This window comes from Bombina bombina, chromosome 2, assembly GCF_027579735.1.
Source record: "Bombina bombina isolate aBomBom1 chromosome 2, aBomBom1.pri, whole genome shotgun sequence".
Lineage (NCBI taxonomy): Eukaryota > Metazoa > Chordata > Amphibia > Anura > Bombinatoridae > Bombina > Bombina bombina.
In genome coordinates this window covers 1,041,214,060-1,041,240,501 of record NC_069500.1, presented here as the reverse complement: position 1 = coordinate 1,041,240,501, position 26,442 = coordinate 1,041,214,060, and the positions used below count along the sequence as shown (strand labels likewise).

At 37.2% G+C, this 26,442-nt stretch overlaps 1 protein-coding gene across 4 annotated transcripts in view; it reads right to left on the bottom strand.

Moving 5' to 3' along the window:
• The window catches only part of C2H4orf33 (chromosome 2 C4orf33 homolog), a 143,386-nt gene that overhangs the window by 71,253 nt on the left and 45,691 nt on the right, over window positions 1-26,442 (bottom strand). For 3 of the 4 annotated variants that reach the window (XM_053703657.1, XM_053703659.1, XM_053703661.1), the window contains 3 exons: window positions 20,368-20,548; window positions 9,185-9,245; window positions 6,029-6,080 (listed from right to left, as the gene is read on the bottom strand). In XM_053703657.1, the coding sequence (XP_053559632.1) occupies window positions 6,029-6,080; window positions 9,185-9,245; window positions 20,368-20,548 (294 nt within the window). Of the gene's footprint in view, window positions 1-6,028; window positions 6,081-9,184; window positions 9,246-20,367; window positions 20,549-24,483; window positions 24,549-26,442 lie in introns of all 4 variants that reach the window. The other variant, XM_053703660.1, reaches the window with a different exon arrangement.

The following is a 26,442-nucleotide window of genomic DNA, read 5'->3' as shown; positions in this document are numbered from 1 at the left end:
TGAACCACCTTGGTTCCATAGATTCAGTTAGATGACAGTGTGACTACAAATGACACATTAAAAATTGCAAATGCATTTGCAGAGTTCTATGGCAGCCTATATAACCTTCCTAGTGGCAACAGTACCTCAGATAAAGTTAAAGACCTAGATAATTCTTGGAATCATCCCAAATTTCACAAATAACCAATAATGATTCAGGAAGTTTCTATGGCAAATAAAAGCCTTAAAAGAAATAAGACGCCATGCCCGGATGGGTTTGCGAGATCTTTCTATAAAGAGCTTCAACTTCTCATTGTCCCACAATTAGTTATACTGTTCAACTTAATCATGCAAGGCACAGCAATACCTCCAGATATGCTCTTAGCTCAAATTTCAATCATCCCAAAGCCCAGTAAAAGTTTACAATCCTGTCAAAATTAAAGGCCTATCTCCCTTATTAACCAAGATATTAAACTACTCACCAAAATATTAGCAAATAGATTGAATATCTTTATCACAAAGTTGATACACACGGATCAGGTTGGGTTCATTAAACAAAGAGAGGTGCCAGATAAAGTACGCAAACTTATGAATCTGATAAATTATGCAAAAACCAAAGAAATGCCTTCTATGTTCCTTTCCCTGGATGCAGAGAAGGCATTTGATAGGATCAACTGGGATTACTTACAAGCTATCCTAATGAAATTTGGAATTACAGGGCCTTTTCATAACACAATTTTGGGTCTATACTCCAATCCTGAGGCATTTGTAAGACTAGCAGGATACCAATCTAAAATAATTAAAATTCGAAATGGCACTAGACAGGGGTGCCCCCTACCCCCCTCCTATTTACGTTAAGCATCGAACCTCTAGCAGCCAAGATTAGAGACAACCCAGACATCTCAGGAATCCCACTAAATTCACAAAATTACAAGATTTCACAGAAGATATCATTCTCTCACTAACCAAACCCCTAATTTCACTTCCACCACTTTACTCAATTATACATAAATTCGGTCAACTATCAGGATACAAAATTTATGAAGGGAAATGCAAAGCTCTTAGCATACAAATTCCTCAACACACGAAAAAATTGTTGGAGATAAACTTTTTCTTCCAATGGATCAAAAACACACTCAAATATTTAGGGATCAACCTAACAGCTCATGTAAACAATCTATTTAAAGAAATCTATATCCCAATGTTCGTACATAATAGAAAATTAATAGAGCGATGGTCTAAATTCAAAATGTCCCTATATGGTAGAATCGTCGTGACTAATATGACAATCTTACCCAAACTTTTATACCTGTTCAGGTCTCTACCAATCTCGATCCCAATGAATGAACTCCGCAAAATGCAGAAAGATATACTAAGCTTCATTTGACAGGGGGAAAAAGTTTGCATTAATAAGAACTTGATGACAAGAAATAGGAAGGAGGGAGGGATTGGAGTACCTAACTTGGTGTCATATTTTTATGCAGCTAGGATGGCAAAGACACTACATTTGAGTATACCTAACAGTGTTAAACAATGGGTTGAGATGGAATCCAATATGGTTGAAATAGATCAGATCTTTAAACTACTATGGGCTCCTAAACAAAGTAGACCCCCAAGGAAAAAATATTTATAGCCATAGAATAGACTATATGACTATGGGACTTATTAACTCACAAATTTCCCTTACTTAGCCCTAAATCCATTTTGACGCCTCTGGTCACCTTAGGATCTCCGATTGAGAAAGTGGTCACACATAAATGGTCCAAAAAAGGATTATATAGAATAGCAGACGCTCTTAGACAAAATAAACCTATCACAATAGAGCAATATGCTGGGTATGAAACCTCTGACAAATTCCTATGGTTCCACTATTTACAATTAAAATCAAGAGTACAAGAAGTTCTTGGGAGGGAGACAAATCCACCCAAAACCAACTTTGAAACAATCTACTTAGATAAACATGGTACACAATTTCTAAACAATATTCCATATTTAAAGTAGAGGTGAGGGACACCAAGCCTGCATCTATCCTGAAGTGTGGAATTGAACAATACCTGGACGCTGGAAGAATGGGAAACAAATCTATATAAGGGCATGTCCTTTTCAGTCAATGCATTCCTAAAAGAAAATTTCATGAAGGTAGCATTTGGATGGTATTTTTTTCCCAAAAGATTTCATAGTAGGCTGATTTAGATAGTAACCTTTGTTATAGAGGATGTGGGGAGCGAGGGACATACATTCACATGTGGTGGGAATGCCCCGAAGTCAGAGGATTATGGGATAAGACCTCCCTCTTCCTAAGCCGCTTATTCTCAAAAGACATCACCCTCACACCTGAACAGGCCCTACTGCACTTCCCAACAGACAACATACTCACTCACCAGAACAAATTAACAGCAATGATCTGCACAGTCACTAGAATAAGCATAGCGAGATTTTGGAGATCAGTACCCCCATCATTTGACTACATTCTTTGCAAACCAGAATATCACTATCATATGAGTAGCCTAGCAGCAATCTTATTAGATAGGAAAAATCAAGTCATTGCGAATCGTACATTATGTACTATGAGGAAACGAGAAGTAATGCTAGGAGGGGAATACACATAGATTTGTGACTAATGAAAACTTTAAGAATAAATGGAATAATTCCTGATCAACAAATTCTGTTACATAATACAAGAGATTGTTTTTATAAGTGAACTTTATTGCTGTGAAGTTGGAGCATACAACTGCTGAAATGATTATATAATTTGTAAAAGATCCGTGTGGTACTGATATATTTGCTTGTACCGTAATACTTTGAAAAACCTTAATAAAAAAAGTTTTCATCATCAAAAAAAAAAAAAAAAAAAAAAAAAAAAAAAGGGAGAAAAAGTATAAGTCAAAACCAAAGTAATCTAAAATTCTAGATTAAATTAGGTGTACACAGGTCACCATAAACACATACGTATAAGTGATATTCAAAAGATATGCAGGTTTTGTGTACAAATTTCATATATACACACACAATCAACATAAAGAGAGTTTATTGTGTACTGTGCTGTAACAAGGGTGTTACAAACTCGAAGTGTTTTGTTAATCCTGTAAATGGTTAAGAAACATGCTCTAATCACAGATACTCTAACAAAAACCTACACTCAATCCAGCATCCCCTTGCAACTATTACCCACTCTCTCTTCTTCCCCTCATCTTTAAACTTCTTGAGTGGATTGTTTATAAATGCTTATCACACTTTATCTCATCTAACTATCTTCTTGACCCTTTGCAATCTGGCTTTCGCCCCCAATACTCTACAAAACTGCTATCACCAAGATGACAAATTACCTGATACTGCTAAAGGTCATTACTCCATGGTAATCATTTTAGACCACTCTGCAGCCTTTGACATTATTGACCATCTATTAATGCTCCAGGCCCTTTCATCATTGGGTATTTGTAAAACACAGCTATTCTGTGGCTCTCTACCTACCTTTCTAATCGTTCTTTCTTTGGCCTCCTCCCCTCTACTCCTCTCTAGGCTCATTACTCAGGCCCTGTTGTTTTCAGTGTCATCTTTATGCTGACTTCAACCAAATCTACCCTTCTGCACCAGAAATTTCCTCCTCCTTGCTGACTAGTGTCACCAGCTGCCTAGCTAATATCTCATCCTGGATGGCTTCTCACTACTTAAAGCTGAACCTCTCTAAAACTGAACTCATATTTCCTCCCTCCACCAATCTCCCCATTCGCCAAATCTCACTGTGGACAATTCTGTCATTACCTCTACCCCTCAGGCCTGTTGCCTTGGAGTCACACTTTACTTGAACTTTCTTTTGATCCCCAAATTAACTCCTTAGCTAACTCCTTAGCCACTTCCACCTTAAAAATATCTGTAAAATGTGTCACTTCCTCACTAAAGACACAGATACAAATCTTATCCACACTGTTATCATTTCCTGCCTTGACTACTGCAATTCTGTCATCTCCCAAATTACCACCTGTCCCCACTGCAATCCATCATGAATGCGTCTGCCAGGCTCATTTTTCTTAAGCATACCTCTACATCTGCTGCACCTCTTTGCCAACCTCTCCACTGGGTTCCCTTAGCCACAAGAATAAAATTCAAAATTTTGACCTAAACATACAAAGCCCTCACCAATACTGCACTCTCTCTGCCCTTGTTTGCAAATACTCCCCAACCCATCCTCTCTGCTTTAGCCACAACCTTCTTCTCTCCTTATCTCTCATTACTTCCTCACACTCTTGTCTGTAAAACTTTTCTATAACTGCACCTACCATATGGAACTCCTTGCCTCGCTAAGTCAGACCCTACTCTAGTCTCAAAAACTTCAAGTGTTCCTTAAAAACATATCTGTTTAAGGACACATACAACTTACTTTAAGATGTCTCTACTACTTATGTTTCCCTCTCCCTCAACTTCCCCTTATATTTCCTTCAGATTGTAAGCTTAAGAGCCTCTCAACTGTAGCTCACTTTGTATAAAGTGCATCTATAACTGATTGTGCTCAAGGGCAGGTAACTCCTCGACTTTTGTTTAGGTTTGTCAATGTAAGTGTAGTAATGTACATTGTCTTACATAATGTCTCATTGTAAGTTGTTTTTTTGTATTGTACCCTTATGATTGTAATGTACCTTTGTATATTGCTGCGTAAAATATTGGCGCTTTATAAATAAATAAATAATAATAATAAAGCATGCAATTTTAAACAACTTGACAATATACTTGAATTATCAATGTGTGCTCAGTCTTTTTATATGCATATTTTCTGAGTCACCAGCTCCTACTAAGCATGTGCAAGAGTTCACAGTGTATACGTATATGCAAGCCTTTATTTGGCTGTCACAAGGTACAGTGGGCATTTAAATAGAAGCAATCTTTGAAATCTTCAGAAAAAAAAATCTACTGATAATTTCAAATTCAGAGTAAAAGCTATTACATTGTCTTTTTATTGTGCATGTGTGGGTTTTGCATATATACTGCATTTAATGGTCCTTTAAGGTTTACAAAACTGCAACTGTAAAAAAAAATAAAAAATGGAGAATGAGAATTACTATTCCTGGCCAATATCTTGGAATTTCTAGAAGGTACTCTGGTAGTAATTAAAATGCCCAAGGTCCAAATATGGGTCAAGCTTGTTAGTAAAATTTTAATATTAAAACGACCTTGATGAAAACCTGGATATATTTTAGAGGACTGAAAATTTATAGAAACATAATAATTTGTTTTGCTTGTTTACATTCGGTCAACACATTTTCAAACTCAGGGTTAAATCTGCACATCTGTATCCCAATATGAAAAAAGGACAGCATTTATTTTGCAGCAAAGCTTAAAAGGTTGAGTTAAAATGTCTAGTGTATAACATTTTATTTACAAAGGGAGATATGCACCTGTAATTGGTTTTTAATAGAATATTTCCATCCATCTTTTACATTAGCGACACAGTTGCAATTCTGCTAATTATGTAGGTTTTTTTAGACAACAAAATATTGTCTCCCAGTTGTTTAACTGCAAAATGAATTTGCTTGTATACTGCTGCAACCTTAAATTAACTTTCACCCAATACTTGGGAGGCTCTTATTACGTATAGGGTTATAAGCAAGCACTTAGCACTCTGAACAAAGTGTCAATTAGACATAATCATCCTGTGAGGAAGCCAAGAGCTGTACAGTGCATGGTCTTAAAATGATTTCTAAATTTGGCAAATCACTACTAATTATTCATAGGTTAAAAAAGGATGAATGTAATGTTCTCTACACTTTATAATCCTTAATCTTTTTCCGCCCTCCTGTTTTATAGCAGACAACTGTGTTGTGCCGAGCATGCCAACTTTAATTAGGGATTCCATTTTATCAGATGACTGCTTGGCAGTAAGAGACTGAAAACTTAAGGATTGGAGAAAAAGGGGGGAGGGTCTCTCACTTTGTTAATTTTCCATCATGTAGTGCCTGATTTAAGATCTAATTTTTTGCTGGTTTAAATGGTTATGCTCATTTCAGACAGCTCAGCGAGATTTGAGCTTTCAATGCAGTCATTATTGTCTACTTACCTTCCAAATATGTCTGCGTTGTGAAAGAAGCAACACCAAATGCTGCCCGTGTCTGCAAATGTAAAAATAAACACCAACAATTACTAAAAGAAATATAAAGATTATGTTTTCACTTTAATACATCTCAAGTATAACATTTTAGTTTCATAATGCAGAATTGTTTAATTTGTGCAGATTTACTTATTTATAATTTTCATTCACCATTATCTGTTTTCTTCTGCCAGACTGCAGCCCTTCTGCTCTATGTACAATGGAAACAAATATATTTGTATCCAACTATAATGCAGGGTCTGGAAGTGATGCCTTAAATTTTTAACATAACCCACACCCTTTTAAGTAATTTGTAGTGTTGTTCTTAACTAGGTCACTGAGAAATGTGTATGATGTATGATTGTCACAGAAAGAACAGTAGCTGTAGAAGCTACTGTATACCCTAGGAAACCATAAATTTCAATTGATTTGATATAAAACTAAAAATTAATCTTCACAATCTGGATCTCTTGTAGTGGACAGTTCTTTTAAATAGAATAAGCACTTGTTTACTCTAATAATGAGCTCTTTTCAGTATAATAATATTGATTAAATAAAATGAACCAGAGGTGATATATCAAGGTACACACGAGAAAATAGTCATATATTTCTTCGGTTATGCAAAATGTTTGTTTATATTGATCAACATAAATATGTTATTGTATATAATCATACAATACATATGTTCTGTAATTTTACTGCAAGACAAGTTCATTTTATTCTAACACACACCATATGAAGAGCTAAACCCTGTAGGAATTTTTAGTTGTTAAAAGGACACTAAAGTCAACATTACACTTTTATGATTCAAAGCATACCGTTTTAAGAGTCTTTTCCAATTACTTCTATTATAAAATTAACGCTCGACGAGTGCAAACACCCGCAATAAAAGCCTCATCTCTTGCGTGCAAACATTTGCACTCCACTCGTAATCTGGCCCTAAATGTTTTAAAAGGATGTAACCTGTTTATTTGATATTAAAATATAAATTTTGCAATCCAGGGACATACTCCATGAAAAGCCCCTTAAAGGGACATGAAACCCACATTTTTTATTTCATGATTTAGAAAGAGCATATAATTATAAACAACTTTCTAATTTACTTCTATTATCTATTTTGCTTCATTTTCTTTATATTCTTTGCTGAAAAGCATATCTAGATATGCTTAGTAGCTGCTGATTGGTAGCTGCACATAGATGCCTCCTGTGATTGGTTCACCGTGTGCATTGCTATTTCTTCATTAAAGTATATCTAAAGAATGAAGAAAATTAGGTAATAGAAGTAAATTGGAATGTTGTTTAAAATTGTATTCTCTACCTTAATCATGAAAGAAAATGTGTGGGTATAGTGTCCCTTTAAGTGTTGTAAATATTATGTCTTTTGCTTTGGCCAATTAAGGACCAATATAAGTGAGTTACTACACTAACCGTGCAATCACTGCATAGCATATTGTAGGGTAAGGATTCTAAAGTATGGAATATTCATTTTTTGCAGAAATTATTTTTTTAAATGTATTTTTTTTACATTAACCACCAATAGAACTATATGAGTTCTTCTTTTTTGCCACCCCTAGGTTTCAGTTGTACACTGACATGTTAGCTTCAAAATCAAATTTAATGGGACACTAAAGTAAAAATTAAACTTTAGTGATTCAGATTGTGCAATTTAAAAAATAAATAAATCCACATTTACTTAATTTTCATTACCACTATTAATTGTACACTGTCTTTTTAGATGCACTTTTCCATGGCACCAGCTCCTACTGAGCATGCACAAGAGTATATAATATGACTCTGTGATTGTTTGGTGGCTGTCACATGATACAAGGGGCAGGGAAATTGAGTGAAACTGAAATTTGTCAGAAAAGAAAGCTTATTATGCATTTGTTGATTATGCAGTGGTACTGTATTTAATGGCCCTGTAAAGAGTAGGGACACTAAACTGTTGGGCACTACTGTGATAGACTGGCTTCTATTCATGTTATTGTTTTCTTCCTGTTCCACAGCTCTCTTCAAAGCTTTTTTTTTAACCCTTTAAAGTGATGGTTAGTGAAGTATTCTCATACCCCTTAGTCAAGCTGCAAAATATAGAGGTGTATATTTTTGCAGAGACTTTATTACTCTATATTATTCCTGATTTTTTTATTTTATATTTGTTATGTAACTTTCTGTATAAACAAATTGCACAAATGTAACAACTTCCGCTTTCTATTGTGCTAAACTAAGGTTACAGATGTTGAAATGGTGGTAACATCACTGATCTGTGAAACCGCACTGCTTCTGTCACAGGATGCAACCAAATTTGTGTTCCAAGATGGAGCCCAGTATAAAGATGCTGAACTTTACAAACTGGCCACTGAAATTAATTCAAATAGGAGAATGTATTAAAGAGAACTACAGGTACAGAAGTAAAAACAATAGCATAAGTGTTAAAGTTATGCCCAGAAGTTAAAAGTCCCTTTAACCTTTTTTTTCATATTAAAACAAATAATATTTTTTACTTTCTTTCCTATTTATAATTTTTTGTTTAATGTCCCATTTTCCTGGAAAACAGAGCAAAGTAAGTAATGACAGTGCATTGCAAAGTTTTTGAATATGCGTAATTATAACCATGTAAGTAATTGTTAGAACTAGATCCTGTAGGCCAGTGTTTCTGAACCGCGGTCCTCAAGTACCCCCAACAGGCCAGGTTTTTATTATAGCTGAACTAGTGCACAGGTGAAATAATCAGCTGTTGTGTGAGAGCAAATTAGTAACCATGGTGTTACTTCTCAGTTGATTACTTACCTGTGCACTGGTTCAGCTATAAAAAAAACCTGGCCTGTTGGGGTTACTTGAGGACCGCGGTTGAGAAACACTGCTGTAGGCTAATGGAAGCAGGTGCATGGACTGGCACAGAGGAGCAAATAATTAATGGTAGATGAAGTGGATAGGCCTGGCATTTAACAATGAGATGGCTCGGGATGACAAAGAACGATGGAGTGGTTCTCAATGAGCTTACAAAGTCTAAGTACATTTTAGACAAAGATACAGGTTAATAACCTTGTTAAAAAAAGAAAAATTCAAAATCAACAAATTGCACATAACAGTGAGTATAAAAATAATTAAATATATATTTGTACTTACGGACAAATCTCAACCTCTAGATATTGTCCCGTCTGGCCATTTAAGAAAAATGCTTCAACCACTAGAATTTAAGAGGAACAGCTGAATGTTCAAAACCAAATACATATGAGAAATGTTTAATTTTATCACTGCAGCTTATGGTCATTCCTGTGAAGGTCAAAATAATGTATGTAACACTGAATAATAAAATGCCTTACATTAATATACATTACCGTGACCACACCGTAAGCTAAGTAGAGGCAGAAACTTCTCAGATAATTGTGTCTTCACTGTGACATTACTCCTATAATTAACCATACTTTTCCTCTTACTTATCATCTCTCCACCTATACTAAGATATTATATATGGATAACCTGTATGCAGACAAGGTAAATGTAAGGAAAGAGATCCATAACTAAAGGTAAGAAAAACTGAAAGGACCAAGATCTTTAGGTATTTATTTAAATCTACTTCTACCGAGCATCTAGGTATTACTAGCCACGAATGCTGTTATAGGGATACTAAACCAATTTTTTCTTTAATGATTGAGATAGAGCATACAATTTTTATTAAGAGTAAATTAGAAAGTTGCTTAAATGGTATGCTCTATCTGAATCATTAAAGCTTAGTATCCCTTTAACAAGCATTTGCGGAGACTATTGTGTATATGGGCTAGTTGTCTTGCTTGTTTTAGTGCTGCTTTACACTTAATAACTGGTGTGCACAGATGTAAGGATATCAAAAGCATTGTGCACATTCATTCCATGCTCCACAAGCAGCCGCATAAGTCTAGTTTGCCATTCTTTATAGATTGTTCCATTAGATACATGTAAACTTTTCTTTCATGATTTGGATAGAGCATACACTTTAAGACAACTTTCCATTTTACTTCGATTATAAAATGTGCTTCAGTATCTTGGTATCCTTTGATGAAGGAGCAGTAATGCACTACTGGGAGCTAGCTGAAGACATCAGGCACGCCAATGACAAGAAGCATGTGCAGCCACCAATCAGCAGCTAGCTCCCAGTAGTGTAGTGCTGCTCCTGAGCCGACCTGTGTATGCTTTTCAACAAGAGATACCATGAGAACAAAGCAAAATGGAAGTTTAATATTGATTATTCTTACCTCACACACCAAAAGCCAATTATACTGATAATAGACTGGAAACAAGAAACGTTATCTTTAAATTCTCCATATTCATAACGAAATGAGTGTTTAATATTTTTCATGTATGTTTAACATCTCTATCTTCAGCACTAGCCACTGGCATGACACAGGAAGACCACCCAATAGTGGATGAAGAAAAAAAAAACTAAAGAATAAACTAAACAAAAAAATATGCAATAAAGACAAGCCAGAACTACAAGAATTAAGGCAGTTCTCTTCGGTGACGATTAAAGACATAGGGCCAGATTACAATTCATGTGCAAAATTGCAAGCAGTATGGAGTATAAAAAACAGTGGAACTTCAAATAAATTAAAAGAACTAAAACAAATCATATACAGAATATCTGTTTATTCAGATGCAGGAAAACCTTCATGGTCTTCTCCTTATTAGTATAAATGTTATAGTACAGTAGTTTTAATGTCCATAAAACAAACCATATAATTCATAATGTAGTAAAGTAAGTTCTTCTTGACATTCATGGGACCTCAGGAGGGACCTTTTGAATCCTTTATATTGTTCCAGAGTAAGTAAAAAATAATTAAGCCTGATTACAGTTTAGTCACCCAGATAGTCGTCCAGGATGGTGACATAACAACCTGTCCAAATACTGCTCTGGGTGATCCAAGAAGAACTATATTAATTGACTTCTGCTAATCACTGAGACAGTGAACAAACTACACTAACCTGTACATTATGTAACATCACATATAAGCAAAACAACTATGATAAACATGCACGGTTAATCGTGTTATCCTGTATCAAGGTATGAGAGAAAAAGAAAATGGAAAAAGAAGGTATTCCATAGTATTAATTTCCCAAACTAGAAAAGAGGCAGTTAAGTGTACTTGGTCTTGGACATGATGGAGCCCTTTTTCCATTTGAGCAAATAATCAGTAAGCTGAACTACCTAATCAGCTGAAGGTGGATCAACCATTTTCCAATGCTCTAGCTATAGAAAGCTTGATGGACAGAAATATATAAAATGCCAGCAAAGCCTTCGGCAACCTGTCACCTATGGTGTTGATGAGTCCCTTCTCAGGAAACAGCCAGGTTTATAACTAGCGTTTTACAGATGGCAAACATATCAGTCCACCGCTAAAAGTAAACTTTTAACGCAGGTGAGTTAGCGCACATATTACAAGTTGAAAGTAAAACGGTCACAAAAGCGAAACCCGATGCGTGCTAACTTCAGGACTTTGGATACCGTTGCCGTGTTAACTTTTTCTCCCCATAGACTTCAATGAAGCACATTTAAAACAAAAACCTAACACTTATCGCTCTAGCGATATACAGTCATGGCAAAAAATATTGTCATCTCTGCATTTCTGTAAGATAATGCACCACTTTGCCCAGAAAATTGTTGTAATTTTACAAATGTTTAGGCATTCTCATGTTTATTTCTTGTGTTTGTATTGGTATGACACAAAAAAGTGGAGAAAAAAAAAGCCAAATCTGACACATTCCACGCAAAACTCCAAATATGGACTGGACAAAATTATTGGCACCCTCAATTTAATATTTGGAAGCACACCCCTTGGAAACAATAACTGAAATCAATCACTTCCTGTAACCATCAATGAGTTTCTTACACCTCTCAACTGGAATTTTGGACCATTCTTCTTTCGCCAACTGCTCCAGGTCCTTCCTCCAGGGTTCCTTTTCGCAACTGCTGTTTTGAGATCTCTCCACAGGTGCTCTATGGGACTGAGATATGGACTCATTGTTGGCCAGTTCAGTACTCTCCGGTGCGTTGTCTTAAACCATTTCTGGGTGCTTTTTGACGTGTGCATTAGGTAATTGTCCTGCTCTAAGATCCATGACTTCTGACTGAGACCCAACTTTCTGACACTGGGCCCTACATTGCACCACAGAATACTTTGGTAGTCTTCAGATTTCATAAAGCCATGCACACAGTCAAGACATCCAGTGCCCGAAGCAGCAAAGCAACCCCAAAACATCAGTAAACCTCCACCATGTATGACTGTAGGTACTGTATACTTTTCTTTAAAAGCCTCATTTTTTTTTCTGAAAACAGTAGAATAATGGGTTTTACCAAAAAGCTGTAATTTTGTTTTGTCTGTCTACAGCACATTCTCCCAAAAGGATTTTGGCTTCCTCAGGTTTTGGCAAACTCCAATCTGGCTTTTTAATGTTTTTGTAAAGGTGTGTGTTCAGAACGCCTCAATAGGTGACTGAGAACTCAAATGTTGTGGAGTCTGATTGTGGTGAGTTGTGATTGTCAATGGCAAATTAAATAATTTAATTTTAATGCAATCCTAAACATTTTTATATACAATCATAAAAAAACATAAAAAAAATGTGGATCCACAATATACAATAAACGATAAAAAGATTAATATCAATAAGGTAAGCTAAAGTGGGATTGTCCAAATTATGGACTTTAGCCTTAAGTTGGTGATGTATGATAAATCAATGGATATGTATTAATGAGGTATCCTGGAAAAGTGCTGAAATCCAATGATGGTGTTGTGAGAAGAATTGTAGGGCCCTGAGCTGGATAGGATCAAGGTGTGTTAGGTGAAGTGGTGTAAAAGTGATAACAATTTAATGGCTTGTAGTCAACGGTCATGCACAGATCCAACTGTAGCTGGTCTTGTATGTAGAACTTCAGCTTAGGTCAGCTGTGACTTGATAAAGGTGAGCTTTGTATTCCAACTGAGTTTGGAGCAGAGCTGCTATATAGCTCCTCCCCTAACTGCCATTACCAGTCATTCGACCGAAAACATGCAGAGAAAGGAAAACCATAGGGTACAGTGGTGACTGTAGTTTAATGGAAAAATTACCTGCCTTAAAGTGACAGGGCGGGCCGTGGACTGGATACACTACAAGAGAAATAAATTTATCAGGTAAGCATAAATTATGTTTTCTCTTGTTAAGTGTATCCAGTCCACGGATCATCCATTACTTATGGGATACCAATACCAAAGCTAAAGTACACGGATGACGGGAGGGACAGGCAGGCTCTTTATACAGAAGGAACCACTGCCTGAAGAACCTTTCTCCCAAAAACAGCCTCCGAAGAAGCAAAAGTGTCAAATTTGTAAAATTTGGAAAAAGTATAAAGAGAAGACCAAGTTGCAGCCTTGCAAATCTGTTCAACAGAAGCCTCATTCTTAAAGGCCCAAGTGGAAGCCACAGCTCTAGTAGAATGTGCTGTAATTCTTTCAGGAGGCTGCTGTCCAGCAGTCTCATAGGCTAACCGTATTATGCTACGAAGCCAAAAGGAGAGAGAGGTAGCCGAAGCTTTTTGACCTCTCCTCTGACCAGAATAAACGACAAACAGGGAAGACGTTTGTCGAAAATCCTTAGTTGCCTGTAGATAAAATTTCAGGGCACGGACTACATCTAGATTGTGTAGCAGACGTTCCTTTTTCGAAGAAGGATTAGGACACAAAGATGTAACCACAATCTCTTGATTGATATTCCTGTTAGTGACCACCTTAGGTAGGAACCCAGGTTTAGTACGCAGAACTACCTTGTCTGAATGAAAAATCAGATAAGGAGAATCACAATATAAGGCAGATAACTCAGAGACTCTTCGAGCCGAGGAAATCGCCATTAAAAACAGAACTTTCCAAGATAACAACTTGATATCAATGGAATGAAGGGGTTCAAACGGAACCCCCTGTAAAACATTAAGAACTAAGTTCAAACTCCATGGTGGAGCAACAGTTTTAAACACAGGCTTGATCCTAGCTAAAGCCTGACAAAAGCTTGAACGTCCGGAACTTCTGACAGACGTTTGTGTAAAAGAATGGACAGAGCTGAAATCTGTCCCTTTAAGGAACTAGCGGATAAACCCTTTTCTAAACCTTCTTGTAGAAAAAGACAATATCCTCGGAATCCTAACCTTACTCCATGAGTAACTCTTGGATTCGCACCAATATAAGTATTTGCGCCATATCTTATGGTAAATCTTTCTGGTAACAGGCTTCCTAGCCTGTATTAAGGTATCAATAACTGACTCAGAAAAACCACGTTTTGATAAAATCAAGCGTTCAATTTCCAAGCAGTCAGCTTCAGAGAAATTAGATTTTGATGTTTGAAGGGACCCTGGATCAGAAGGTCCTGTTTCAGAGGTAGCGACCAAGGTGGACAGGATGACATGTCCACTAGATCTGCATACCAAGTCCTGCGTGGCCATGCAGGCGTTATTAGAATCACTGATGCTCTCTCCTGTTTGATTCTGGCAATCAATCGAGGAAGCATCGGGAAGGGTGGAAACACATAAGCCATCCCGAAGGTCCAAGGTGCTGTCAAAGCATCTATCAGAACCGCTCCCGGATCCCTGGATCTGGACCCGTAACGAGGAAGCTTGGCGTTCTGTCGAGACGCCATGAGATCTATCTCTGGTTTGCCCCAACGTCGAAGTATTTGGGCAAAGACCTCCGGATGAAGTTCCCACTCCCCCGGATGAAAAGTCTGACGACTTAAGAAATCCGCCTCCCAGTTCTCCACTCCCGGGATGTGGATTGCTGACAGGTGGCAAGAGTGAGACTCTGCCCAGCGAATTATCTTTGATACTTCCATCATTGCTAGGGAGCTTCTTGTCCCTCCCTGATGGTTGATGTAAGCTACAGTCGTGATGTTGTCCGACTGAAACCTGATGAACCCCCGAGTTGTTAACTGGGGCCAAGCCAGAAGGGCATTGAGAACTGCTCTCAATTCCAGAATGTTTATTGGTAGGAGACTCTCCTCCTGATTCCATTGTCCCTGAGCCTTCAGAGAATTCCAGACAGCGCCCCAACCTAGTAGGCTGGCGTCTGTTGTTACAATTGTCCAGTCCGGCCTGCTGAATGGCATCCCCCTGGACAGATGTGGCCGAGAAAGCCACCATAGAAGAGAATTTCTGGTCTCTTGATCCAGATTCAGAGTAGGGGACAAGTCTGAGTAATCTCCATTCCACTGACTTAGCATGCACAATTGCAGCGGTCTGAGATGTAGACGTGCAAAGGGTACTATGTCCATTGCTGCTACCATTAAGCCGATCACCTCCATGCATTGAGCTACTGACGGGTGTTGAATGGAATGAAGGACACGGCATGCATTTGAAGCTTTGTTAACCTGTCTTCTGTCAGGTAAATCTTCATTTCTACAGAATCTATAAGAGTCCCCAAGAAGGGAACTCTTGTGAGTGGAAAGAGAGAACTCTTCTTTTCGTTCACCTTCCATCCATGCGACCTTAGAAATGCCAGTACTAACTCTGTATGAGACTTGGCAGTTTGAAAGCTTGAAGCTTGTATCAGAATGTCGTCTAGGTACGGAGCTACCGCAATTCCTCGCGGTCTTAGTACCGCCAGAAGAGCACCCAGAACCTTTGTGAAGATTCTCGGAGCCGTAGCCAATCCGAATGGAAGAGCTACAAACTGGTAATGCCTGTCTAGAAAGGCAAACCTTAGATACCGGTAATGATCTTTGTGAATCGGTATGTGAAGGTAAGCATCCTTTAAATCCACTGTGGTCATGTACTGACCCTTTTGGATCATGGGTAAAATTGTCCGAATAGTTTCCATTTTGAACGATGGAACTCTTAGGAATTTGTTTAGGATCTTTAAATCCAAGATTGGCCTGAAAGTTCCCTCTTTTTTGGGAACCACAAACAGATTTGAGTAAAACCCTTGTCCTTGTTCCGACCGCGGAACCGGATGGATCACTCCCATTAATAAAAGATCTTGTACGCAGCGTAGAAACGCCTCTTTCTTTATTTGGTTTGTTGACAATCTTGACAGATGAAATCTCCCTCTTGGGGGAGAGAATTTGAAGTCTAGAAGGTATCCCTGAGATATGATCTCTAATGCCCAGGGATCCTGGACATCTCTTGCCCAAGTCTGGGCGAAGAGAGAAAGTCTGCCCCCCACTAGATCCGTTCCCGGATCGGGGGCCCTCGATTCATGCTGTCTTAGGGGCAGCAGCAGGTTTCCTGGCCTGCTTGCCCTTGTTCCAGGACTGGTTAGGTCTCCAGCCTTGTCTGTAGCGAGCAACAGCTCCTTCCTGTTTTGGTGCAGAGGAAGTTGATGCTGCTCCTGCTTTGAAATTACGAAAGGAACGAAAATTAGACTGTCTAGCCTTAGGTTTGGCTCTGTCTTGAGGCAGGGCATGGCCTTTACCTCCTGTAATGTCAGCGATAATTTCTTTCAACCCGGGCCCGAATAAGGTCTGCCCTTTGAAAGGTATATTAAGCAATTTAGATTTAGAAGTAACGTCAGCTGACCAGGATTTTAGCCACAGTGCTCTGCGTGCCTGAATGGCGAATCCGGAATTCTTAGCCGTAAGTTTAGTTAAATGTACTACGGCATCTGAAATAAATGAGTTAGCTAACTTAAGGGCTTTAAGCTTGTGTGTAATCTCATCTAATGGAGCTGATTCAAGTGTCTCTTCCAGAGACTCAAACCAAAATGCTGCTGCAGCCGTGACAGGCGCAATGCATGCAAGAGGTTGCAATATAAAACCTTGCTGAACAAACATTTTCTTAAGGTAACCCTCTAACTTTTTATCCATTGGATCTGAAAAGGCACAGCTATCCTCCACCGGGATAGTGGTATGCTTAGCTAAAGTAGAAACTGCTCCCTCCACCTTAGGGACCGTTTGCCATAAGTCCCGTGTGGTGGCGTCTATTGGAAACATCTTTCTAAATATCGGAGGGGGTGAGAACGGCACACCGGGTCTATCCCACTCCTTAGTAACAATTTCAGTAAGTCTCTTAGGTATAGGAAAAACGTCAGTACTCGCCGGTACCGCAAAATATTTATCCAACCTACACATTTTCTCTGGTATTGCAACTGTGTTACAATCATTCAGAGCCGCTAACACCTCCCCTAGTAATACACGGAGGTTTTCCAGCTTAAATTTAAAATTTCAAATATCTGAATCCAGTTTGTTTGGATCAGAACCGTCACCCGCAGAATGAAGCTCTCCGTCCTCATGTTCTGCAAATTGTGACGCAGTGTCTGACATGGCCCTAATATTATCAGCGCACTCTGTTCTCACCCCAGAGTGATCACGCTTACCTCTTAGTTCTGGTAATTTAGCCAAAACTTCAGTCATAACAGTAGCCATATCCTGTAATGTGATTTGTAATGGCCGCCCAGATGTACTCGGCGCTACAATATCACGCACCTCCCGAGCGGGAGATGCAGGTACTGACACGTGAGGCGAGTTAGTCGGCATAACTCTCCCCTCGTTGTTTGGTGAAATATGTTCAATTTGTACAGATTGACTTTTATTTAAAGTAGCATCAATACAGTTAGTACATAAATTTCTATTGGGCTCCACTTTGGCTTTAGCACATATAGCACAGATATCTTCCTCTGAATCAGACATGTTTAACACACTAGCAAATAAACTAGCAACTTGGAAATACTTTTCAAGTAATTTACTATAATATGAAAACGTACTGTGCCTATAAGAAGCACAGAAAAAGTTATGACAGTTGAAAATTAATAAACTGAAAAGTTATAGCATCAAATCTTTGTAAAAAACACAATTTTAGCAAAGGATTGCTCCCATTAGCAAAGGATAACTAACCCAGATAGCAGAAAAAAAAAAAAAAAAAAAATACAGAAATAAACGTTTTTTTTATCACAGTCAACTACAATCTCACAGCTCTGCTGTGAGTGATTACCTCCCTCAAAACAAGTTTTGAAGACCCCTGAGTTCTGTAGAGATGAACCGGATCATGCAGGGAAGACAAACTTCTGACTGAATTTTTTGATGCGTAGCAAAAGCACCAAAAAAGGTCCCTCCCCCTCACACATAACAGTGAGAGAGATCAGTAAACTGTCATAAATTAAAAAAAACGACTGCCAAGTGGAAAAAAATAGTGCCCAAAACATTTTTTCACCCAGTACCTCAGAAAATTAAACGATTTTACATGCCAGCAAAAAACGTTTAACATTAATAAATTGAGTGTTATTAAAAAGCCTGTTGCTAGTCCCTGCAAATTAGGCTAAAGTTTTATGCATACAGTATAATTCCAGTGAAGTGCCATTCCCCAGAATACTGAAGTGTAAAATATACATACATGACAGCCTGATACCAGTTGCTGCTACTGCATTTAAGGCTGAGTTTACATTATATCGGTATGGCAGAATTTTCTCATCAATTCCATTGTCAGAAAATAATAAGCTGCTACATACCTCTTTGCAGATTAATCTGCCCGCTGTCCCCTGATCTGAAGTTTACCTCTCCTCAGATGGCCGAGAAACAGCAATATGATCTTAACTACTCCGGCTAAAATCATAGAAAAACTCAGGTAGATTCTTCTTCAAATTCTACCAGAGAAGGAATAACACACTCCGGTGCTATTATAAAATAACAAACTTTTGATTGAAGGTATGAAACTAAGTATAATCACCACAGTCCTCTCACACATCCTATCTATTCGTTGGGTGCAAGAGAATGACTGGTAATGGCAGTTAGGGGAGGAGCTATATAGCAGCTCTGCTGGGTGAATCCTCTTGCACTTCCTGTTGGGGAGGAGTTAATATCCCATAAGTAATGGATGATCCGTGGACTGGATTCACTTAACAAGAGAAACAACCATATTTCTTGGTGGTGGGAATCCTTTCTAATTTATGGTAGTGAGAACCCCCGTGGTGAATCCTGATGATCTCCCAGTGGGTGACTTGTAGTTTCTCCTAATGGTAGTGAGAATCCCTGCAAATGGATCCTGTTGGTCTCTCAATTGGTGATTTCAATGTCCTAGAAAATGAATATTGATAGTGTAGATTGTACAAATATTGATATAAAATTGAAAGTATGCTTACTAGCTGTTTAGTCAATGCGTTTCGGCCTCCTCTAGGCCTTTCTCAAGACTCAGCTAAAGTTGGACTTGTGCATGACCGTTGACTACAAGCCATTAAATTGTTATCACTTTTACACCACTTCACCTAACACACCGTGATCCTATCCAGCTCACGGCCCTACAATTCTTCTCACAACACCATCATTGGATATCAGCACTTTTCCAGCATACCTCATTAATACATATCCATTGATTTATCATACATCACCAACTTAAGGCTAAAGTCCATAATTTGGACAATCCCACTTTAACTTACCTTATTGATCTTAATCTTTTTATCGTTTATTGTATATTGTGGATCCACATTTTTTATGTTTTTTTATGATTGTATAAACAATTTTTATGATTACATTAAAATTAAATTATTTCAATTGCCATTGACAATCACAACTCACCACGATCAGACTCCACAACATTTGAGTTCTCAGTCACCTAGCCCTAATTGAGGTGGATAATACGGCCCGGGCATGATATAGCAATATTGCACCTAAGCTATTGATTGCACGCCACTTGTAATCTAGCCCACAGTTTTTATAAATCAAAATGTCAGTTAAATTAGTTTTTAACAATGCTGTTCACCAAAATGTTAAGCAAAGATGAATTGATAAAAGAAAAGTTTCAGATGGGCAATTGTTTTTATTGAAAAGCACCTACTACATTAGCAGAAAAACATTAACATTTGATGTATTTAAAAAGACATACAATGTTATATACTATAACTACTGGAATAAAAAAAATCTACTGCTGCTGTTTTTGGAGTATTAATGGCACTGCAGCCTTAGATACTGTTTCCACTGTCTGACAAATGTGTGCTTTCATGAATTACTTACTACTGGATAAAGATATAATTACTGAAATCATAATGTACATACCTATATGTTTCTTTAACATAGTGTTAAAACAGTAGCAAGGCATTTTAATACTAGTCAGTTTGGCGGTTACTCTTTTCCAGTATAATATAATTCCCCAATTCATTATTTTTCCTATACCCAATTAACAACTTCTCTTAGCAACCTTCTGTTCTGTAACTGTGTTTACTACAGAAAAAGAGATACCGATCTGTGTTCCTATTCCAAACTTCCATTTTCCCAATCACCTTTCAATTGTCTTGCTGCCCACCACTATCCACCCCTACAGTGACCAATCTTTTTCCAAGGTCACAAATTTAGAACATATGATTTAGATAAATATTTCATCAAAATATACCAACCTTCATAATCCCAGAGCCCAGGGAAAGGCTGGCCACTAGGTCCAGGAGGTGCAGGAGGGTCATTAAAGAATGGAGCACGTACATCCATGCGAAGGCCATCATCCTGATTTTTCAGCCAAATCGTAACTGGTTCATGCGATACAGTCACACTGTTCCACTCATGCTCAATTTTAAATTCCATCTAAAAAGGGGAAGTATCAGTGTTATATGCGGATACATGTAAGTAAAATATACAGTTTACTGCTTTAATGGAATCAGAATTGCCAGGTGTCCTCTATTCAACTGTACAGTCCAGTAATTTAGCAGGCTGTACATTAAAATCTTCACAAAATTACTGGACACTTAAAGGGACATTAAACATACAAAGTAATATTATGTAATTCTGCACATAGTACAGAATTATATAACATTATCTTAGCGGCACCTTTATAAATCTAAAGCATTTCCTAATTTTTTTTATCCCAAAGTTGGACTCCGCTCAAGGTTCTACTGAAAGGGTCTTGTTGTCTAGTCCCAGCGCGCCCGATAGCGCCATTGAAGTGAATGTAGCTCGCTCCCGCTCTGATCTGGTAGCAGGAGCGAGCTACATTCACTTTAATGGCGCAATCAGAAGCACTGTGACTAGACAGCGTGCATGTGAAGCGCTTTTAAACAACAAGACCCGCTCAGTAGAACCTTGAGCGGAGTCCAACTTTGGGATAAAAAATTAGGAAATGCTTTCGATTTATAAAGGTGCCCCTAAGATAATGTTATATAATTTTGCACTATGTGCAGAATTATATAACATTATTTTGTATGTTTACTGTCCCTTTAAAGTGAAGGTAAATTTCAGACTTTAAGAATGTTGCAATAAAAAAATATATGTTAGTGTACAAAACCGCATGATTATTTTTATAATATTTTTTTTAAAAGTCTATAATTTATTTTATAACAACAAAATGCATTTCTATTTGCTGATTCTTAAATTATTAGACCAATCAGCCAACAGAATGAAAGCTTTTTCTATTGGCTGATTGTAATAAGAATTAAAAAATCAGCTAATAGAAATGCAAGGACACCCCTATATAAGTGGAAACCTTGCATTCAAGCTTCAGTGTGTATCTTTTTTAGAATAGAGTTTTTAAAGATAGGTTTTTTTTTTGGGGGGGGTGGAGGGTGTACTTTGATTTGAGGATAGGGTTTTTTTATGCAAAAGAGCTCATCAATTCAACTAGGACACTGTCCGACAAATCCCTTTTTTAGGAAAGGGATTTTTATCACAGAATAGCTTAATCGCTGATGCCCTTTTCAGTTCATCTTTTTTTAGGATAGGGTTTTTTTCACAAAAGAGCTTAATCGGTGATGCCCTTTGAGTGCATCTTTTTTAGCCTAGGGTTTTGGGGGGGTTTCCACAAAAGAGCTCAACCGCTGATGCTAAGGGGTAACTGACTGCTCAGCTGTAAAAAATATATACATGTGGGATCAAGAGTGAGGGCTATGGTAGAACTTGGGGGAGGGCATTGTGTCACCCACACAACATTAGCTTAGATTACAAGTGGAACAGTAACATTGCTAGAGGTTAACTTTTTGTACACGTTTTGGTAGCACTGGTATTACAAGTTGAAAGTAAAAAAGTTAACCAAAGGAGATCAAAGTAACCCAATTGAAACCAATGGAGCAGCGATTAAACCCATTTTTTTTCTTTAATGATTAAGATAGAGCATGCAATTTTAAGCAAATTTCTATATTACTCCTATTATCAATTTTTCTTCATTATCTTGCTATCTTTATTTAAAAAGCAGGAATATAAAGCTTAGGAGCCAGCCCATTTTTAGCTCAGAACCTGAGTTACGCTTGCTTATTGGTTAGCCAAATGTAGCCATCAATAAGCAAGCGCTATCCAGGGTGCTGAACCTAAAATAAACCGGCTCCTAAAATTTACATTCCTGCTTTTTAAATAAAGATATCAAGCGAACTAAGACAATTTGATAATAGGAGTAAATTAGAAAGTTGCTTAAAATTGCATGCTGTATCTGAATCAAAAAATAAAAATTTGGGTTTAGTATCCCTTTAAATAAAACCTACACTTGCGCATTAATCCCCACCGCTATAAGCACCCTACTCAAATAACATCTAAACCACCACAACGCCTACCGCAATAAACTCCCTACACTTATAACCCATAAACTGTCAAATAGCCCACAACAAATTACCCTGCTACACTATTAACCACTATTATAGCCGACCACTATAAACTCCCTACACTAGTAAACCCTACACCACCAATACCCCATCACAAACTACCCCATAACCTATTTTAACACCCTAACTGCTATAACCACATTGCACAATACCCCTAATCTATTAACTACCTAAATGCCTCAAACTCCATCGCAAAGTACCCCCCAACAACTAACCCCCCCAAGACCCCTAACCTTTAAGTTTCAAAAAATAAAAAAACTACAATTAGAAAAAATCAAACACATTAGCATTACAGAATTTTTTTTACCAAAAAATAAAAAACTACAACCAGTAAAACCTTTCCTAAAACTAAAGTCCACATAAAAAAAATGCCTAAAAAAACCCTAAACTAACACTAAAACCTACTGTAAAAATTGCCCTGAAAAGGGCATTTGTCAGGCAGTGCCCTCATTGAAGCAATTAGCATCTTTAAAAAAACCTTTCCCAAAAAAGATGCTCTGAAAAGGGCATCAACGATTAATTTTTTTTTTTGTGGAAAAAAAAAACCCCCAAAAAATTACCACTGAACTCCAAAAGTTGGTACACCTCAAACTTGTATCTGGCTCCTTAAGGGGCAGCTACGGGTCCATGCTTGCACTCCTTTGGGGCTTTCCTCTTCTTCCATCTTCTTTTCTATCCGATGTCTCTGCAGCACACTCACTGAAGCAGGAAAGCGAGGTTCCCCTTTATATAGGGGTGGCATTGCATTTCTATTTGCTGATTCTTAAATTATTAGACCAATCAGCCAACAGAATGAAAGCTTTTTCTATTGGCTGATTGTAATAAGAATTAAAAAAATCAGCTAATAGAAATGCAAGGACACCCCTATATAAGTGGAAACCTTGCATTCAAGCTTCAGTGTGTATCTTTTTTAGAATAGGGTTTTTAAAGATAGTTTTTTTTTTGGGGGGGTGGAGGGTGTACTTTGATTTTAGGATAGGGTTTTTTTATGCAAAAGAGCTCATCAATTCAACTAGGACACTGTCCGACAAATCCCTTTTTTAGGAAAGGGATTTTTATCACAGAATAGCTTAATCGCTGATGCCCTTTTCAGTTCATCTTTTTTTAGGATAGGGTTTTTTTCACAAAAGAGCTTAATCGGTGATGCCCTTTGAGTGCATCTTTTTTAGCCTAGGGTTTTGGGGGGGTTTCCACAAAAGAGCTCAACCGCTGATGCCCTTTTTAGGGCATGTTTTTTAGGATAGGATTTTTTTTTTTTTTAAAGATAGTTTTTTTTTGGTCGGGTGGGGGATCACTTTTGTTTTAGGAAGGGTTTTTTAAGCAAAAGAGGTAATAGATTCAACTAGGGAACTGCCCAACAAATGCCCTTTTCAGGGCAATTTTTAGAGTAGGTTTTAGTGTTATTTTAGTTTTTATTAGGGGGTGGGCTTTTTCTAAGAAAACTTTAGTTTTAGGATAGGACTCACTGGTTGGGGTTTTATGTGTAGTGTTATACTATTTTATTTTTTATAACTTAGGGGGTCTTAGGTTAGAGGTTGTGGCAGTTTAGAGGTTTCAAGTACAGGGAGTTTATAGCGGTGGGCTACGTGGCAGTTTAGAGCTTATTATTGTAGGAAGTTTATAGTAGTGAGCTATGTGGCGGTTTAGGGGTGCTTAGTGCAATTTTTTTCTCAGCCCAAACTCTTTAGGTGAGCTTTGAGTTCATGTAAAAGGTTTAAATGTAAAATGCGATTGCATTTGAGTGATCCGCAACTTGTAATATAAATGCACATTGACGCTCAACGCAACCCATAAAAAGTAATAACTACTTTGCAATAATTTAAAGGGACATAATACTCATATGCTAAATCACATGAAAGTGATGCAGCATAACTGTAAAAAGCTGACAAGAAAATATCACCTGACCATCTCAATGTAAAAAGGAAGACATTTTACCTTACAATTTCTTCAGCTTACTTCTTCAGTGCTCTGGTAACAGTTATACTTCAGTAACTATCCAGCTGTAAGTTGAAAAAAATAAACAAAACAAAAAACAATAGCCAATTGGCATCAGCAGTGCTGAGGTCATGCTATGCTTTGCTGTGATCTCATGAAATTTCACTGAAATCTTGTGAGATTTCATAGTACACATCCTTAAACTGAATAGGGAAATAACATGACTGTGCCTGCCCATGCCAGATGCATGCTTCCTTGCAAGTCATGGTCTAGTATCCTGATTGATTGCTTAAAGTCCCTTTACAATGAGGTGTGAATACCTAGGATTTTTTTTTAGGTAAATATCTTTTTTTTTATTATTGATTTTTCCATAATATACAACTGTTTGGCATAAAGAATAATAAACAGAGAATTGTATGGTTTATACAGGCTTATTGAACAGAATTGTACACATATTTAGACATGTAGCAGACAATATTATCATCCACTAGAAAATAAACTTTCAAATTCTTAGATCCTGTAGTTGATCTTGAGTTTAAAGAATACATAAAATAACCATTAATGTGCTTTACATGGTTTATATATCAAAGTATAATTATAGTAGCAGTGTTTGCGAGAGAACCACTAAATTAGACTCTAGACATAATTATAAAATGTCAGAGTACATTTATGGGTGGGGGATAGAATCATAAGGGGCCAAACAGGCAATGTTGAAATTAAACATAGTACCATCTAGATGTAGCCCATATAAGGGTTACAAGTATTAGCAGTAGCGAGGGGCTTATTTGAATCTAGGGGAGGGGAGAAAGTGAACAGTTGCTTTATAGCAAGAAGTGGCAGCTCGTGGGTTATTCAAATGGGGGTTCACAATATATATATATATATATATATATATATATATATATATATATATATATATATATATATATATATTTTAAATTAAATAAAATAGCATTTAAAAAAAAATGTAAGCTTACATTACTGCTTTTTCAAATAAAGATACCAAGATAACTGAGAAAATTTGATAATAGGAGTAAATTAGAAAGTTGCTTAAAATTGCATGCTCTATCTGAATCATGAAAAAAAAACATTTGAATTCAGTATCCCTTTAATGGTCGAAGTACAGCAACTCAGCCCTTGTGAAATGCCTCATAGTTAAAAATATATATATATATATATATATATATATATAATAAATAATAGCATAAAAAGACACGATTTAAAAAAGCAAAAACACAAAACAAAGCAGAGTATTAAAAAAAAAAATTGTACATATTCTCACACGCACACACACACATATATATATATATATATATATATATATATATATATATATATATATATATATATATATACACACAGTTGCAAGAAAAATTATGTGAACCCTTTTGAATGATATGAATTTCTGCACAAATTGGTCATAAAATGTGATCTGATCATCATCTAAGTCACAACAATAGACAATCACAGTCTGCTTAAACTAATAACACACAAAGAATGAAATGTTGCCATGTTTTTATTGAACACACCATGTAAACATTCACAGTGCAGGTGGAAAAAGTATGTGAACCTCTAGACTAATGACATCTCCATGAGCTAATTGGAGTGAGAAGTCAGCAAACTGGAGTCCAATCAATGAGATGAGATTGGAGGTGTTGGTTACAGCTGCCCTGCCCTATAAAAAACACACACCAGTTCTAGGTTTGCTTTTCACAAGAACCATTGCCTGATGTGAATGATGCCTCGCACAAAAAAGAGCGCTCAGAAGACCTACGATTAAGAATTGTTGACTTGCATAAAGCTGGAAAGGGTTATAAAAGTATCTCCAAAAGCCTTGCTGTTCATCAGTCCACGGTAAGACAAATGGTCTATAAATGGAGAAAGTTCAGCACTGCTGATACTCTCCCTAGAAGTGGCCATCCTGTAAAGATGACTGCAAGAGCACAGCACAGACTGCTC